This window comes from Phyllostomus discolor, chromosome 5, assembly GCF_004126475.2.
Source record: "Phyllostomus discolor isolate MPI-MPIP mPhyDis1 chromosome 5, mPhyDis1.pri.v3, whole genome shotgun sequence".
Lineage (NCBI taxonomy): Eukaryota > Metazoa > Chordata > Mammalia > Chiroptera > Phyllostomidae > Phyllostomus > Phyllostomus discolor.
The window spans coordinates 91,773,248-91,789,647 of NC_040907.2; the positions used below are offsets into that span (position 1 = coordinate 91,773,248).

At 34.8% G+C, this 16,400-nt stretch overlaps 1 protein-coding gene across 1 annotated transcript in view; it reads right to left on the minus strand.

Moving 5' to 3' along the window:
• Window positions 1-16,400, minus strand: part of OFCC1 (orofacial cleft 1 candidate 1) — a 65,547-nt gene that overhangs the window by 13,782 nt on the left and 35,365 nt on the right. The window contains 1 exon segment of the mRNA XM_028512650.1: window positions 4,727-4,813. Within this exon segment, the coding sequence (XP_028368451.1) occupies window positions 4,727-4,813 (87 nt within the window).

Here is a 16,400-nt window from a genome sequence, read left to right on the forward strand (position 1 = left end):
TCTAAATTGTCGTTGTCCCTATCTTGGTTGTGCGAGAAGGCACAGTGTGTCTACCTATGCCTCCATCTTGGCTGGAAGTCATAAAAGAATCTTATTTGGAAGTTAACATCAAGCAATAGCAGACACATAGATGGAAATTTCCTTGCAGATGTAATAAAAACCCCAGTATAAGGACTTGATAGTCCTGATGTATCAATGGTGGTCAGAGACCAGAATAAATGACCATACATTTGAAATGTCAAAACAAACAGAAGAGTGGATAGGGCTACTGTACAGACACCATCTTCAGAAGAGAGGCAGCATGACACAGGTTTGGTATCAGCAAAACCTGCACTGAAACCCCAGATCCTCCACTTTTTAGCATTGTAATCTTGGAGCAGTTTTTTTAGAGCCCCTGAGCTTTAATCCTCTTGCCCCAAAACAGGAAGGTCGGGGGGGGGGGGGTATCAAAATAACATATATGTATGTTATTATAACATATATAATATAACATAACATATGTAAGTATCACTTCATGCCTGGCATGGGGTAAGCACTCGCCAAAAGTTAGCCAACCCATTTGTTTGTTGTTAACTATTTGGTAATTGTATGAAATGCATAATTCTTCAATAGTTTGGGTTCTGTCATCCTGAACTAGTATCTTTGCTTTCATAATGAAATAATGAGTTACAGTCAGCTTTTTGGGTGTATGAGAGGAATCTGAACTAGAGAGACCTAACCAACAATTGCTATAGAGGTTTTGATTCCTTAGCTATGCATATCTGGTGAGCAGTCCACCTCAGTGATGCTCTTTTAAGACTCTGGATGGTCAAACAGCTTACACAGCACAGAAGCTGAAGGTAACAAAAGGTCCCCTTCAAACTCAATTTCAACAATTTTAATTAACCTGCTTTCTTTCCCCTTCAGGAGTTTCCTCAAAGGGAAGAGTACAAAAAGCCAATAGGACAAACACAACTGCTTAGAAGAGAACAGATAATACCAAAGACAGAGTCTGAATTCCACTCCATGCTTGCAAGGTCTCTGTGATCTCAGGAGAAATACTAAGTCTTTCTAAGCTTGTTTCTTCATCTTTAAAATGAGACTAATAATGGCAAGTTGGAGGGGTTTTGTGTCAGTTATTCAGAGTTACTATGTCCTTGAACACACTCCTTGAACACTCAGTAAATAATAATAACTAATGTTTATAGAAGGCTTGCCATGCATTAGATACTATGCTTAGCACTTTAAACTCATTTACTAATTTATACATTAATTCAACAATACTTCTCAGGTTGACCTTGTTCTATGCCAACATAGAACATGCTATGCTAAGTATAAGGATTCATCAGTGAACAAAAACAACTCTCACCTTCTGTGTGTTCAGGAGATGGTCTAAAAGGGAGAAACACATTTCACAATCACACTAATAAATAGTTTGCTGACCATTTCGATGACTCTGTTAAAGTAAATATACAGGGAAACAGCTCCTAAGCTAGTCAAGAGAGTTGACAATTTTCATTTAAGCCAGACTTCAAGCAGAGAGGGCATTGGTCACAGGAGGAGAGAAAGGAGGCTGTCCTAGCACTTGTGGGAGAGTTCAGTGTCCAGAAGCAGCTCCATACACATGAGGAACAAAAAATGCCCAGTGTGGCCAGAGTGCCCTGAGCACACAAAGAGAACCTGAGAGTATATTGGTCTTCACGCTGAAAGCTGTGGGCAGCAATGAGAAGGCTTTAATAAGGGAGTAGCAAGATTCTGCATAGAGAACAGATTAAAGGTGAGCAGAAGGTGTGGACGAAAGCAGATCATTAACTCCAAGTAGGAGCTGATGTTCACCTGGGATTGGGCAGGGGCAACAAAAATGCTGAGAGGCAACAGGAAAAGAGATTTCATATATCTTGTGATTTTCATGTCAACAAATAAATATTAAGCATCATATATGAGCAAAGTACTTATGCCAAATTCTAAAGACATTTAAGGTCTAGTGGAAAAGAAAGCTAATAAAGAAATAAGTTAAGCAATAAATGTGTAACTAATAGCTAAGATGCATGCCAAAATAAAACACAGGATGATAAGACAAAGAGCAACAGAGTTAAGATTCGTGATCAGGGAGAACACATTTAGTACATCAAATTAACAGGCCCTCACCACCCTATAAGGTGAATTAATTAGTTATGTAATGCAACATGCTATGATTAATCTTATGTATTTATTTGGATAGGCTGCCCAGTTGTTCGGTCAAACATCAATCCAGATATTTCTGTGAAGGTGAGCTTTAGATGTGATTAACATTTAAACCCTTAGACATTGAGTAAAGGAGGCTACTCTCCATCATGTGGGTAGGCCTCATCCAATCAGTTAAAGACTTAAGAGGAAAGACTGAGCATTGTCAAAGAAGTGATTCTTCTCAACACTGCAACACATAAATTATGCCTCTATTTCCAGTCTGCTGCCCTGCTGAATTGAGTCTCAAGATGGCCTGAATTTTATCAATGCTTACCGGAATTTTATATCAACTCTTACCCAACTTGCCAGCCTGCCAGCCTACTGCAGAGAAAGACTTGACAGTCTCCACAATCATGAGTCAGTTTCTTACAATAAATCTATTTCCCTCTCTCTTTCTGTATACACATATGCACACATTATACATGTATTATGTAATATGCAGAGAGAGAAAGAGAGAGATCCTATTGGTTCTCTTTCCTTGGAGAAACACTGACTAATCCATAAGCTAACAGTAATTTAGAATCATATATATAAAATTATAAAATACTGAAATGATGTGCATCTACTACATACCAGCACTCAGATACATATTCCATATTAAGTAAAAGGTATTTACCAGGAGCCAATAATAAAGGAATTGTCCATTCTTTTTATAATTTCTACTGTATAAAAATTGATGTAATATTATCCTCCAGGATGTAGTGTAAAAAAACTGGTGGTAGGTGATAAACACTGAAAAAGCCATAAAGTCCATTAAACATTGAAAGTTATCTAACTGATGTTACTTTTGTTTACACCTTGACTACCAGGAATCTCAAAGTAAGTGTGAGTGCTTAATTACAGTAATACTGTTGTCCCCTGTTTCTTGTACATTTACTTCTTTTTGTTTGTGCTCTCAAATCCCCTTCATCTTTATTTGAACTTTTGTTTAATCATATGCATTTATATTTCTCTGATAAGCTATGTCAAACTATTTTGGAAGCAAGTAAATAAACTACAAACAGATAAAAGTAAGAACAAAGGTAAACCAAAGTGAAGATAGATGGGGCAAGCAGACTTTTGGGGTGCCCCCAAAGCCTGCCCCACAGAGCACTGGGCTCTGCATCTTTGCTCCAACTGGCCTCCTTGGGGCCCATCCCAACAGCACTGCTGTCTTTTCTCTGCATGGTCTTCAACCGTGCATTGAAGAAGATGTGGATGGACACTTTGTGCTAATTAGCACTGCCTAGTCCCTTAAATAGGGTAACTGCACAGGCTTGAGTACCCAGCAAAAAGAACAAGAGCACATCACTGAATGGAGACTTAAAACGAGATTGTGGGCTAATGTAAAGAGAGCTGTCTGCTCTAAAATATGAGGCCCCAGCTTAACCACAGGAGCTGGGCAATAACTGCTGGAAGAATGACCAACAATATTTTGTTTTATGAAACTTCCTGTTTATAGTTAAACTATTCTTTGACTTGAGTCAACTTTAGTCCTTACATTATAAAAATTCTGCCTCATGTAACTGTATGTTTTGATCACCAAGAAATTGAAACAGACTTCAACTAATAATTCAATTGATACTTCTCTCCAGAATTCATTGAGATTATCTGTCATTTCTAAAGTGTGTTGTGGGCAAATAAAAAGTTGAGATTTTCTATTTTCCAGTTCACCCTGATTTTGAGCTACTAGTGAAACCTGTTCCTGATAGTAAGTCTTCGCCTTACCTTGCACATATATGTCTTTGGGTGATATTTGTGGATACTGTATCATTTAAACATAGGTTTAGTTTATTGAAAACTGACTTTTAAAATAATCTTTGTATTGTACTTGAGCCCTTTGTTTGTGAAGAGTTACCCCAGTTTTTATTAAGAAGTGCAAATTCAGTGACTGGCGCTTAACAGTGGAATGCGATCTTCTGGATTGCAAATGACTCTAAATAACATTGTCACTACCACTATCTCATCAGTAACCTTTTTAAATCCTAGAGTATTTGGTAAACTATCAAATATGCATAGTGGTGTTAATATAAGGAGTGATGTTGAATTGTTATTTTACAACCACAGCTAGACTCAAGAGTATAGAAGAGGGAATCTTTATGTCACTGTACCTGTGTGGTTCAAAACTTGGGTGGTGATTCCATGCCTTCCATGAAAGAAATTCAATAGTCAACATGTACGGAAAGCTCATGTCCCGGATGAATTTTACTGAGGAGTGTCCATTTTAAACTCAAAGAACAGAAATGGCATTTATAGAACGATGATGCTCTTCATATACATAACATGGGCCTTATAAAGACAGCAAACTGCTTACCTCATCCTCAAATGAAAGCAAATTCCTGCTTCTTCTATCTGACCAGCTTTCTGTCCTTGATCAAAAATTACCTTTGCTGTCCATCATGTTGTTAGTGACTAAAACTTACCATTTAAATTGTAAGCTGCAAAATCTAAATGGAACTGCATGTGTGATCTTTGTCACCTCATTTTCATGAATGGAAAAGAATATTCTGACACAAAAATTACATACTTAATTCTAGCTCACCCTCTCTGCTGACCTCCATCCTACACTGCCTTGGGTTTATTTCCTCATCCATCAGTGGGTCAAAGTAATTTCTCCTGTATTCATTTCCTGTGGAAAGTACATGAAGTAAGGGTCAGTGATTATTAGAAGCACATGAACCAAAATGTTAATTTTGAAATCGACACCAGCACAGAAGGGCCATTTTAGCTACTTTATAAGCTTAATTTTTCTACAAGACTTCCAAGCTTCCCATTTTTATAATTATCATCTTGCAAAAGGTCATGAAACAAGTTCATGCTATCTTTCTGCTGCTAAAAATTTCATAAGAAAATTATCAAACATAAACTTTAAAATAATAAAAGTTCCAAGCAAAATTATTTTTAGGATATACTCAAGGAATAGATTGTTGGATTATAATTATGTTTCAAGTACACTGAACTCTATATATTGACTTGTATATCATTCACTAAGTGTATCATGCTTTAGTGTCCAGAATATTGCAGTCAACTTAGTAGTGACTCAATTACGAGAAACTGTAGCAAAATTTCCATGTTGATAGTTAAATAAAAAGAAAGAGAGAGAAAATGGAGGGAGAAAGAGACTAAAAGAGAGATAGGGAGGATTGAAGGAAGGAATATGGGAAGGGAGGGAAGTCAAAGAGGCCTGATTACATGTTTCTTTTATATCAATTTAAGTAACATGAAGGAAAGGTACAAATAATTTAGTCTCAATTGTACTTAATACACACCAACAATCTCAAAAACACAAACCAAAAATTCTCACTTTACATTTCCTACTTACTTTTGCTCTTATCTCAATAACCAAACTGTAGCATCAAATATGACTTTGTAATAGATAAAAAGGCCTGTTCTCAATTCTCCAATCTACTTTTATACTTCCTGTAGACTGAAATATATATGTCTGTTGCTAATAATTTGCATTCAGTAAAATGTAACCTCCTCTGGTAACAATTCAAGTAGCCTTAGATGCTGTGAAAGTAATAAGCAATGTAGACTGAAAATAGTTCTGAAATACTGCTCACAGGACAGGGTTAATGTATACCAGGTATACTGTGATACTCCATAGTATATTTGTTTTAGGATCAAAAATAATCCAAATAGCAGCTCCTTCTGCAAGACTAACTGGAATTTTGGTATGAGCCTAGGTTTAATTTATATTTCTGGACTGGCACATTTTGCTGTCAGTCTCTGTTCTATCAATGTAGCGAGTACAAGAGCTGAAAATCTGCTTTTCCTTGAGGTCTCAATAAAGAAAAATAAATGAGTTTCATTTTTGTTACTTTATCTGTCAACAACTACTAGGTTGGTATGAATCTCGGCAGTATGTAATCAAAGTCTTATGTACTGCAATAGCACAGCAATTCTACCGCACTCACTGTAATTGTTTTGTTTTTCCCCTTTACCACAAAGTACTGTGACACTCCAAGTACAGTTGTCCATATGTTGGAAAAAATAATTCACCCCTATCAAAACAAAAATGTTAGTGTATTCCTTATTATATCCATAGCAGTTTCAATCAACTATGGATACCCATATCCTAAAACACCCTCAGTCTAATACAGAACTCACATTCTTTGTCTACTGATGACTTATTAGTAAATAATACCAAAAGAAATCTCATAGACACACATAACAGTATGGTGATTACCAGAGGGAAAAGGTGGTAGGGAGAGTTGGAAGAGGGTACAGGGCAGGATAAATGGTGATGGAAGGAGACTTGACCTCAGGTGGTGAACACATAACACAATATACAGATGATGTATTATAGAATTGTACACCTGAAGCCCATATAATTTTATTAACCAATGTCACTCAAATAAATTCAATTAAAAAAAGTTTTAAAAAAGACCTTGGAGAGTGATACAAAGTTAACTTATTTTTAACCAAAAGTCTGGAGAAGTTTATTTGGCTTGTAGGTTGTCAAATCATTTCATCCTGTTGTCAGTTGAGAAATTAGGGTCTTGCCCAGCTGTGCGAGAAGAGGGCCTGCACTGAGGGAGCCTTGGGGACCACTAAGCCTCCCCTCAGGGCTCCTTGCTTCCTCATGCAAGTGGGAGAAGGGCCCCTCAAAGGTCTATGTTTTGAAATCTATGCAAATTGCTCCTTCCACATTGAGTGTGGGTTGACACACACATGTAAGTTATAAATGCCCCTCATGGGGTGATTTATTTTGTACTTTCCATTCTGAGATAGCATAAATAGCATTTTACAAGTAAAGAATTATGAGAGAACTTGACCAAAGAGGCAATCCTTGACATTCTCAATACTGATTTCCTTTAAACATTCCCAAATTCTGTATTATATGTTTATATAATTCATATAGTTTTATGTTTTATATCCATTTTACACTTTATCATACATTATGTATTGCTTTACATATGTGACATTATACATGTTTATTGTTTGTCTTCCCCACTAAAATGAGGGCAGTAACATTATCTCTTTGTTTACTACACTCCCCTTGGTGCAAAGAATTGTACCAGGCACACAGAGGCTTTTACTCAGAGTATCACCTGAATTCATTTGTGGAAATCCTATTGTAATACTGAAACCCTTTCATTGCCCATATGGTCTTTCTTGATTTAAATGAGCAACAAGTTATCACCCTTTCTATTTCTCCTGCCCTCTCTCTTTTCCATGAACACCCCTTTCCTTTTCTTTTTTTAAATGAGTGCCTTCAGGAACCAAACACCATGTCTGGATTTAAAAACAAAGAACCATGGCCCCTACCTTTACAGCACAGCTCACTGAGAGAACAAGAAGCCTAAATATATACAGTCTGATATAATTTAATGCTGTGTTAAGGAATAACATTCTGCTTGAGCACATAGCAGGAGCATCTAACGTCTACTGGGTACTTCAAAGAAGACGTCCTGGAAGAATGACTATCTGAAAGAACTTTTAAGATGTTATTAGGAATTAGCCAAATCAAAAGTACTAGGGAACAAAATTTTTAACAGAAGGAGCATAAGCAAATGAGAAAAGACACAAAGACATAAAGACAGAAGAAGAGGTTTCCTTAGCGGATGTTCCTCAATTTTTCTTGGCCTCATAAAGTTACAAAATAGTCAAGTAGGAATTGAAATTCAAATTTCTTCAGTAGTCCCAGAACACATTTTAACTGATGTTTTGCTCAAATTATTTTTTAAGTTTCTATACAATGTCACTTTATGCTTATATGATGTTTCATAACCATTAATTCATTCAACTAATATTTACTGAGTGCTTTTTATGTGAAAATGTCAGTAAAACACAACATTCAAAAATCTCTTCACTGACAGAGTTTACATTCTGTGAGTGGAAGAATATAAAGGAACACATGTATATTTTATAACCTATTAGATGATGATAAGTGACAGGGGGAAAGATGGGGCCAGATAAGGTGATTAGGTGCCCCAGAGAATGGTAAGGGCACATCCTTGTGTACCCCTTTTCTTCAAAATAAGAAAGACATTCAGGATTAAATCACTATGCTCTCAAGACTATTGAGATAGTGAAACAATAATGTATGATTATTATAAATACAAAATATACAGTATAAAAAATAAATTATAAATTATAATTTATTATCTGTAACATTACTGTTTATAATTTATTATCTATAACATTACTATTTTGCCAATTGATTGCTATAACATATGAATCAAATAAGAACCTACTATTAAACATTAAAATGGTTCTCATTTCTATTGGTGTCTCTTGCTCTGAGAAGCCAAAAACCTAAATACAGTAGGCAGAGTTTAAGGTGGTAAAGCACAAGGAACCACTTACAAATTTCAGAACAATGGACTTCATCTTAGCACTAGTCCCTTTGCTCATGTTTTATTGGATAGTGTCAGGAATTAATAAAATGAGATGATTTTAGTATAGTGTGGATATTACCAGAAGGTAGATTGTTAATAGGATGAATTCCTAAAAATGCCTTTATCATTCAGAATATGCTTTTGGATATGGTCTAAAATCATCTCACAGGAAAATTAACAGATCCACTGGGAAATTTAAAGTAGGGCATTTAGTAATATTCACACAATAGGTTTTAATATAGCTGATGTCTTACTGTTTGTTATATTCAGATGAATAATCTGATAATCACATATATGTAGAAGTATGGTTCAGCATTGAAGCAATTGATGTGATACATAAGCAAATAAATCAGTAGATTGGTCTTGTTGATACTCTATTTTTGCTTCCAATGCCATAGCACTTGCTGCTTAATGTTTAAAATCAACACTAGTTAATGCATTTCTTGTGCTATTTTTTACTGAATTGGGGGAGGAAAACACATGCACTTGTCTCTGCCCTTCCACATGTATCAGGTTTTCCTATCATTTAACTCAGAACAGCATAGAACATAATTCAGGGCTTTTACTTAAATTACACCATACATGAACTTTGGTCAGGAAATCCTCCAGTGTGCACCCATGCAGTTCCTTGGGGGCTGTAAGAGTGAGAATGAAATAGCCCACCAGAGAAAGGTTAGTGTGAATCATAGAAGTGTCTTGACTCAACGAGGCAATCACTTCCTTTCAAGTCAGCCACATTAGCTCTAGAGGAAGAAAATCTGAGTACATCTGTTATTTGGGAGGTTTTTTTGGCTCCTTGCTTGTCCTTTCCTGTGAATCCATGTGCTTCAGCTCAGCTTTTTATCACCAATCATCATGTTTTCTAATATATCCTATAAGTGAAATAAACACAAGACCTACATGTAAACTAACTAATTTCATAATTTATATTCTATGATTACAGCCATGCACTAAAAATTTACAAACTAGGATATTCTGCTGAACATTATTCTTTTTAAAGGCATGGAGCCTAGATAACTAAAATTTGGTTCCTATGAAATGTATAAATAGATTTAGAAAAACTTCATATTTTCCCCACTTTGAAAATCTAATACAAAAATTGCAGGTTGACATATCCACAAGGCCAGGCAGCTTACATACATGTATGTCACATAAATGTGCAGATCCAAGGACTGAAATAGAATAGAGGTTAGTGGAATACATTAAAATTCAGGTATGTTCTATCATACATATCCATTAAAATACTATTTTCATAATGTTAATTTACAAATATTTTTAATTAAAGGCAGCTAAAGACACAAGAATACTTCTTCATATTAAAATAGAATAGTTATCTTGAACTAAAGATTCATTGTACTAAACAGCAAAGCAAAACAATAACACTGAAGCAAACAAACAAAATCTAATAATAAAAACTCAAACTATGACTTGGATATCCATGATCAATTATTATTTAACATTCTCCTAGAGATTTTGGCCAAAGCAATCAGGACAAAAATAAAAAGAAACATGAGCTAAAATTATTGAAAATAATTCTATTTTGTGTAATTATTAGCTGAAAACAATATGATTTCATATCATAAAATCATGAGACTTACCTGAAAAAGTTTTAGAACAAGGAATATATTATTTGAATAATAGCTTGGAAAACAACCAGATAATCATTAAGAACCATTAATTTTCTTAAATACCAACAATGTCCACTTAGAAGATATAATGAGTAAATAGAAAACCAATACCCATAATAAAGCTCCAGGTAACTCTCAAAGTTTATTTGTATTAGACCTTTATAGGAATTCATTGGTGGTCACTGAGAGTATTAATCTAACCTAGATTCAAACTGAAAGGCATGAGCAAGAACAGAATTGAAAATAGCAAATTAATACCATTTCCCTTTTCTTTCTTGTAGAAAGTCTAACCTGTGAAAATTGGTCTGCTGCTAATGCTATATTCAAGAGCTGGTGCCATGTTGGACAAATTAGCTTTCTTAACTGCTTATTCTTACTTCCTTTTCAAATCTTGAGGGTATTTGAGATATCAGTGATTTGAAACTCTAAATAGGGTAATAGTTGAAGTTTGCTAACAAGTACTAATTAATTGAGCCATATTCTTTCTTCCCCTAAGGCCCTCCCTCATGGTAAATTACCAGGCATTTTAACTTTCAAACTACTGGAGTGCTGTTGAGTGCATAATTGCTGCCGGGCTTTATCCTGCAGTACTCCAAGGCATTAATGCATCATGGGCTCCTCTGGACTGCAAATCCTCAGAGTTAAATCATGTCCCTAAATACATGACTTCTAAACAGGAAGCTATTCTGATTAGGCAATGGTGGTAATTCAAAGGTTAAATATAAATATATTAGGGGTTTTCTACACATATTTAAAAGTCTTCCAAAGTAATATCAAAGTAGGTTTTATTTCTTTCTAGTTTAAATCCTGACAACATTATCCCGCATACAAATAAACCTATGTATACATAAAATATTGCCTTTCAAATTAGGAAGTACCTGATGTTAGACATCAATCACCCTTCTAATCTTTCTGATTGTGCCTTCATTTATTTAACAATAGTTTTCCTCATGAATCTAAGATTACCTAAATGTATGTATTGTATTTTAAGTTTCATTCAGATAGTAATGTTTTCAACACACTGCAGCCTACTTCAGTATGAAAGCAACCATATAATAAACTGTTAGATTTAATTTCAACAATCTTTACTAAGAATCCTTTCTGTGAAAAATCTGGTTATTTATAAACAACTAAATTCCTTATCTCGCAAAGCAAAGGGTTCAGGACTTCTCATGAATATTTTTAATAAGCTTTTTGGTCAATTCATCTAATGAAGACTAAAGAAAATCTCATTTTGCATTAAACTCTTTTCAACAGAACAAAAAGTACCCAAAAAGAACTTTAAATGGAATTAGTTGGAGATTAAGGATTAATTTATGCTAAAAATATAAAATACAAAGATCATGAAAAACTTTATCAGTATATTATTCCTAAAATGGAAATGCAACTATTGAACTCCAGTCAACATGGCGGTCTCATAAAGTTTGAAACTTATGTGAAGTTTAATTGATATAATATAACTTCTTATTCTGGTAGCAAAATATCTTTTAAAATATTTCACCAAATATTCAAGAGTAAATTATTCAATGACCTAACTGCTAAAACACTGATTACATTACTAAATATCAGAACGCAAGTTTTTCTCTCAGTTCCTTTACTGTGGAGCTGTTTATATGGGTAAGTCATTGTCCTTTTGTAATATCAGCTTTATGATCTCTAGTTCAAGCTTTTCTATAACTAAACGATTCTTAACCATACTTTTTACCATCATATTGATTCTTATGCTCACATTTTTTATTTTGAAGATATAAAAACTTCACTGGAGTACAAATAAATATAGCAGTTTAAATGTGTGGATCTAGTATCATAAATGAATTAGTATAATAAAGTAGTATCTCCAAATATTAAAATTATTATTTTAAAACTTCTTTCTACAACTGACTATACATGACAGATTTTATAAAATATTATTTTACAAACAATTTATACAATGAGGTTTCGCTAACATCAATATGGATAGAAGATAGAAAAATAACTATGTTTAACAGCTGGGAAAGGATTACCAATGATTTCAATTACAACACTAACAGAAATAAAAAAGATAATAGAAATAGACATTCTGCTAATTTCCTGCAAATTTGTCTTATTACCTGGACATAGGTAGTTCATGCTCAGGAGAAAAATGTTAAAATTCCCAAAACTCAAACATTTGATTAAAATGCTCTTTTCTCAAGTGGACACACATTGTTCTAGAGTGCTGTTAGAAAAATTTAAGAAAAGGACACAAGAGTAAATTTAAATTGGTTTGTATAAACTGACTAAAATTTCATCTATCTAATATCTACATAAAATATTTCCTTATTTCAGTAGAAAGGATGTCTTTATGAGTGTTTATTTTTAACCTTCAAATCAATGAAAAAATTCAAATCACTTCAGAATCAAATGATATCTAAAGACACAAATCCAGGCGAGTTCAATAAATTGAAAGTAAATGATTTTCCTATATTTTTTCAAATGTCCCAAAGCAAAAAATATTTTTAATGTTCTAAAAATTTGGTATAATACCTGTTTTCCATCTTAAGGAAAAAACAGCTACAAGTGCGAACAATGTAAATAATTTTATATAATATCACTGCTAAAATCATCTAGGCTCTGTGCTCTATGGAAAAAATTCATATCACATATTTATGCAAACAATTTTAATTATGTACTCAATATGCATACTTATATATAAACTTTATTACAATTTTTCATATAAGAGTATTTGAAATGGCCACAATAATCTGAAGATAAGTTTAGGGTCACAGTTGCCACCACAACCCAGGATTTCTCTAGCTCAAACACAACTGTTGTGGATCTTGTATCCTTACTTCACATTTCACTATTTCTTCTAGAAGGCTAGAGGCCTTAGATCACATATACTCAAACTCATTCCTCTCAGGTTCTTTGGACATCTGCCATATTCTTTCTTTAATGTTCAGCCTTCTCCTTTGTTGCCTGTTGTCAGAGATTCTATGTTCACAAAGGTGTTCTCTAAACCACAAATGTCTCCATACTGATGATAAAATCACTGGTAGCATCTCCTCTCCACAGTCACAGGGAAACCACTTCCTATCAATTCCAGAGCTGCTGCTGTGGCCACCTTCAATACTGATTCCTGTTGGTACTCATTATAAGCCATGCCATGTTCTCACCAACCCCTTTCCCAGTCTGAGCAAACCTTGAACTTACACCTCTATCCCACATTCCACTGGCAATGCCAAGTGAAGGGATATGCATCATCTTCTACTCACATGGTGACCCTCCATGTTGCACAGGTTAGCAGGGAGAGTTACTGAGGTCCCTAACAACTGACAGAAATCTCAGTTTTTATTTCAAGTCATTCTGGAATAGACCCAGAAGTAAATGCCTGAGGGTTACCCATAGGACAATATGATTGGCAAGCATTGTACTGTAATCAAAACTACATTTCCTCTCTGGCCCTAAGATATTACATGAGATCAATCTTGTGTGGCTGATTTCCTCTTTCCCTAGCACTAGTTCTTTCCCAGGAGTTATCTTCATCTTTCTTAACATGGAAATGCAACAAATGAACCAGTCATGTGGCCACTAAAGAGAGCTTAGTGAAGTTTGAATTTAATATAGGACTTCACTGAGATAGTGTAACTTCTTATTCTGAGAGCCAAAAAGTAGTTTGATTTTTTTAGTTTCACTCAATATTTTAAAAAAAGATTTTAGAAAAAAGCCATTTCTATTCAACTACTTAGATACTGACCACATCCTTGGCATTTTGGAAAATCTAAATTTTTGTTTTTCATCAAAAATCTTTGTTTGTTTGTTTTAGGTTACTTTAAACCACAAATGTCAGCCCTAGGCTGAATGTATAGCTAAAATGTGATCCCAGTCATACTAGTGTGAGATACACACATGCACACATACACTTTTCCTTTTTTCTCATGCTTCTGCCAATAATCAATTTAAAAAACACTTTATGAGTAGATGTAAATATAATATATGAGAAAATATTGCTTTTTTGATTGTGCCATATTAATCTAGATTAGTCAACTATAATCTCAAGAGTTGCCCTCAATGTGACTTTGCTGATTTAATATGTTCTATGAACATAGACAGCTTTCATCTTTGCAGTGTCTACTTTAGTGTCTCCCGTTGCTTGGAAAACAGAAGATGCTCAACCAATATGCTTTTGAGTAAATGAAGAGGAAGAAATGAGAAATACATAAAGCACTTAGTACACACACACACACACACACACACATCTCCTAAGCAAAATATTATATAAATTATTTCATGTCTAACTAATCATGCATACACCACTTCCAATTTTGAGTTGTATTGATATTTTTAACCATGGAAAATGATTACTAGTCCAAGACATAGGGACTGTCAGGGACATTTACCAGGTTGTTGTTTGGTTGATTTATTTTGTTGTCTTCTACCCATTTCCCCTCCCTAACAGCATCACAATTTCTAGTTTCCAGTGTGTATTGTCTTGATGGTCAGTAACTGCAGATTCCTGTCTCTGACTACAGAAGTCAGGAAGGGTTGGCAGAACCTCCTTCTCCTACCTGAGACAAAGCCAAGAAGCAGGCATAGCCAACTAAACATGGCCAACCAGGTGCTCTCCCCTAGACCTCTGAGTAAGTGAAGCACGGTGGAAAGAACACTTGAAATAATGTCAGTGAAAGTTGGAGATGAAAAGAAAATAAAAGCTTTCCAAATGCAATTAAATCACTCACCATTAGTTTAACTGTTCTTCTATCCATTTCTATAAGTATTTCTCATTTTTCCTTCTTTTTTAAATCTTTCTAAAAAGATTGTATTTATTTACTTTAGAGAGAGAAAGGGAGGGAGAGAAACATCAATGTGTGGTTGCCTCTCATACATCCCCTACTGGGGACCTGGCCCACAACCCAGGCATGTGCCCTGACTGGGAATCAAACCAGCAACCCTTTGGTTCACAGGCTAGTACTCAATTCACTGAGGCACACCAGTCAGGGCTCATTTCTTCTTATATAAAGACTTTCCATGGCTCCTTCTCACATCCATTCCACATTTCCTTTCCTGCCATTTAGAATTTGGGCACACTATCCTTTTAGTGTCACCATGTTATAGTTTCAGATTATTAAATATGCCTTTTTGACCCACCCAGCCCTCAAGCCCCTATTAGGTTCAAAACCAAAACCAACACCTCTCTCCTTTGAAATTCTAGTAGTTCTAGGTTTTCTGTCTCTCTCCCTTTTCAAGGACTATAATTCTGAGTTTCCCTTTCTGATAAAGCTAAGCATCATCAGGCCAGGGCATAGCCGGCAGTGAGCAAAGATGAGCTGGTATCAGGAAAACAGCCTCCACACATGAAACCAAGTTGGAGGCAGGTGGGAGCAGAGGAAATGTGGCCCCCAAAATCACATATGTAATTTCCTCTGGAAATTTATAAAAGAGGGGTGCCGATTGTCAGCCTACAAATTAAAGAACGGAAAGAAGAGTGTGAGCAGAGCCTGGCAAACTGTTATTAGAAGTGAGGGAGCAGAAGCTGAGCAGACTGGGAGGAGTGACATAGCAGTGACAGGAAGGACCAAGAGCTTTGTTGTTGTGTTTGGTGTTTTTTTCCATTCACACCTTGTAAAAATAAAATGTGTAGTTACTCCATTTTACCTAAGTAATCACATTGGCAGATGATATCAACAATGTCAGCACTATAGCATACCATCATTTTCCATAGAGAATCTTCAGACAAACAAGTTTCTAAAAATTCTTTACCCTTATAGTCTTCAGGTAAGATTTTGGGGGTCCCTCCAAGTGATCTTGAAATCACACCACTCAGTAGTTGCTTATTTTGTCTACTTCTAAAGATTAGTGTGTACTTATTTTAGTTATTTTCTCCTATACTAGGGGCCTGAATCCATCATAAGTTTGAAGCCTTTTTAATGTAAAGTTTATTTTCTAGTAATTCCCCATTCTAGACATTTTTCTCATAATTTAAATAGCTATTTATTCAATAATTGTACATTTCTTTGAAATAACTTGAATAAAGTAGTATTAGAATTCTACCATTACTTAATAATGGCTTTTTTAAAGCATCTAAAGTTGGAAATTAATTGGTATTTACTTATAGGATAATTTGTGCTCGTTGTAATAATACCGAGGTGAAAATATGCAGTTATTCTATTGTATCTAGTAATCAAATTGGCAGATGATATAAATGTTCTTTTTATTGTAGAAACAAGAAACACTGTGTTCTATGATATCTAGCACCTTCTAAATTTAAATATTTCAAATAAACTTC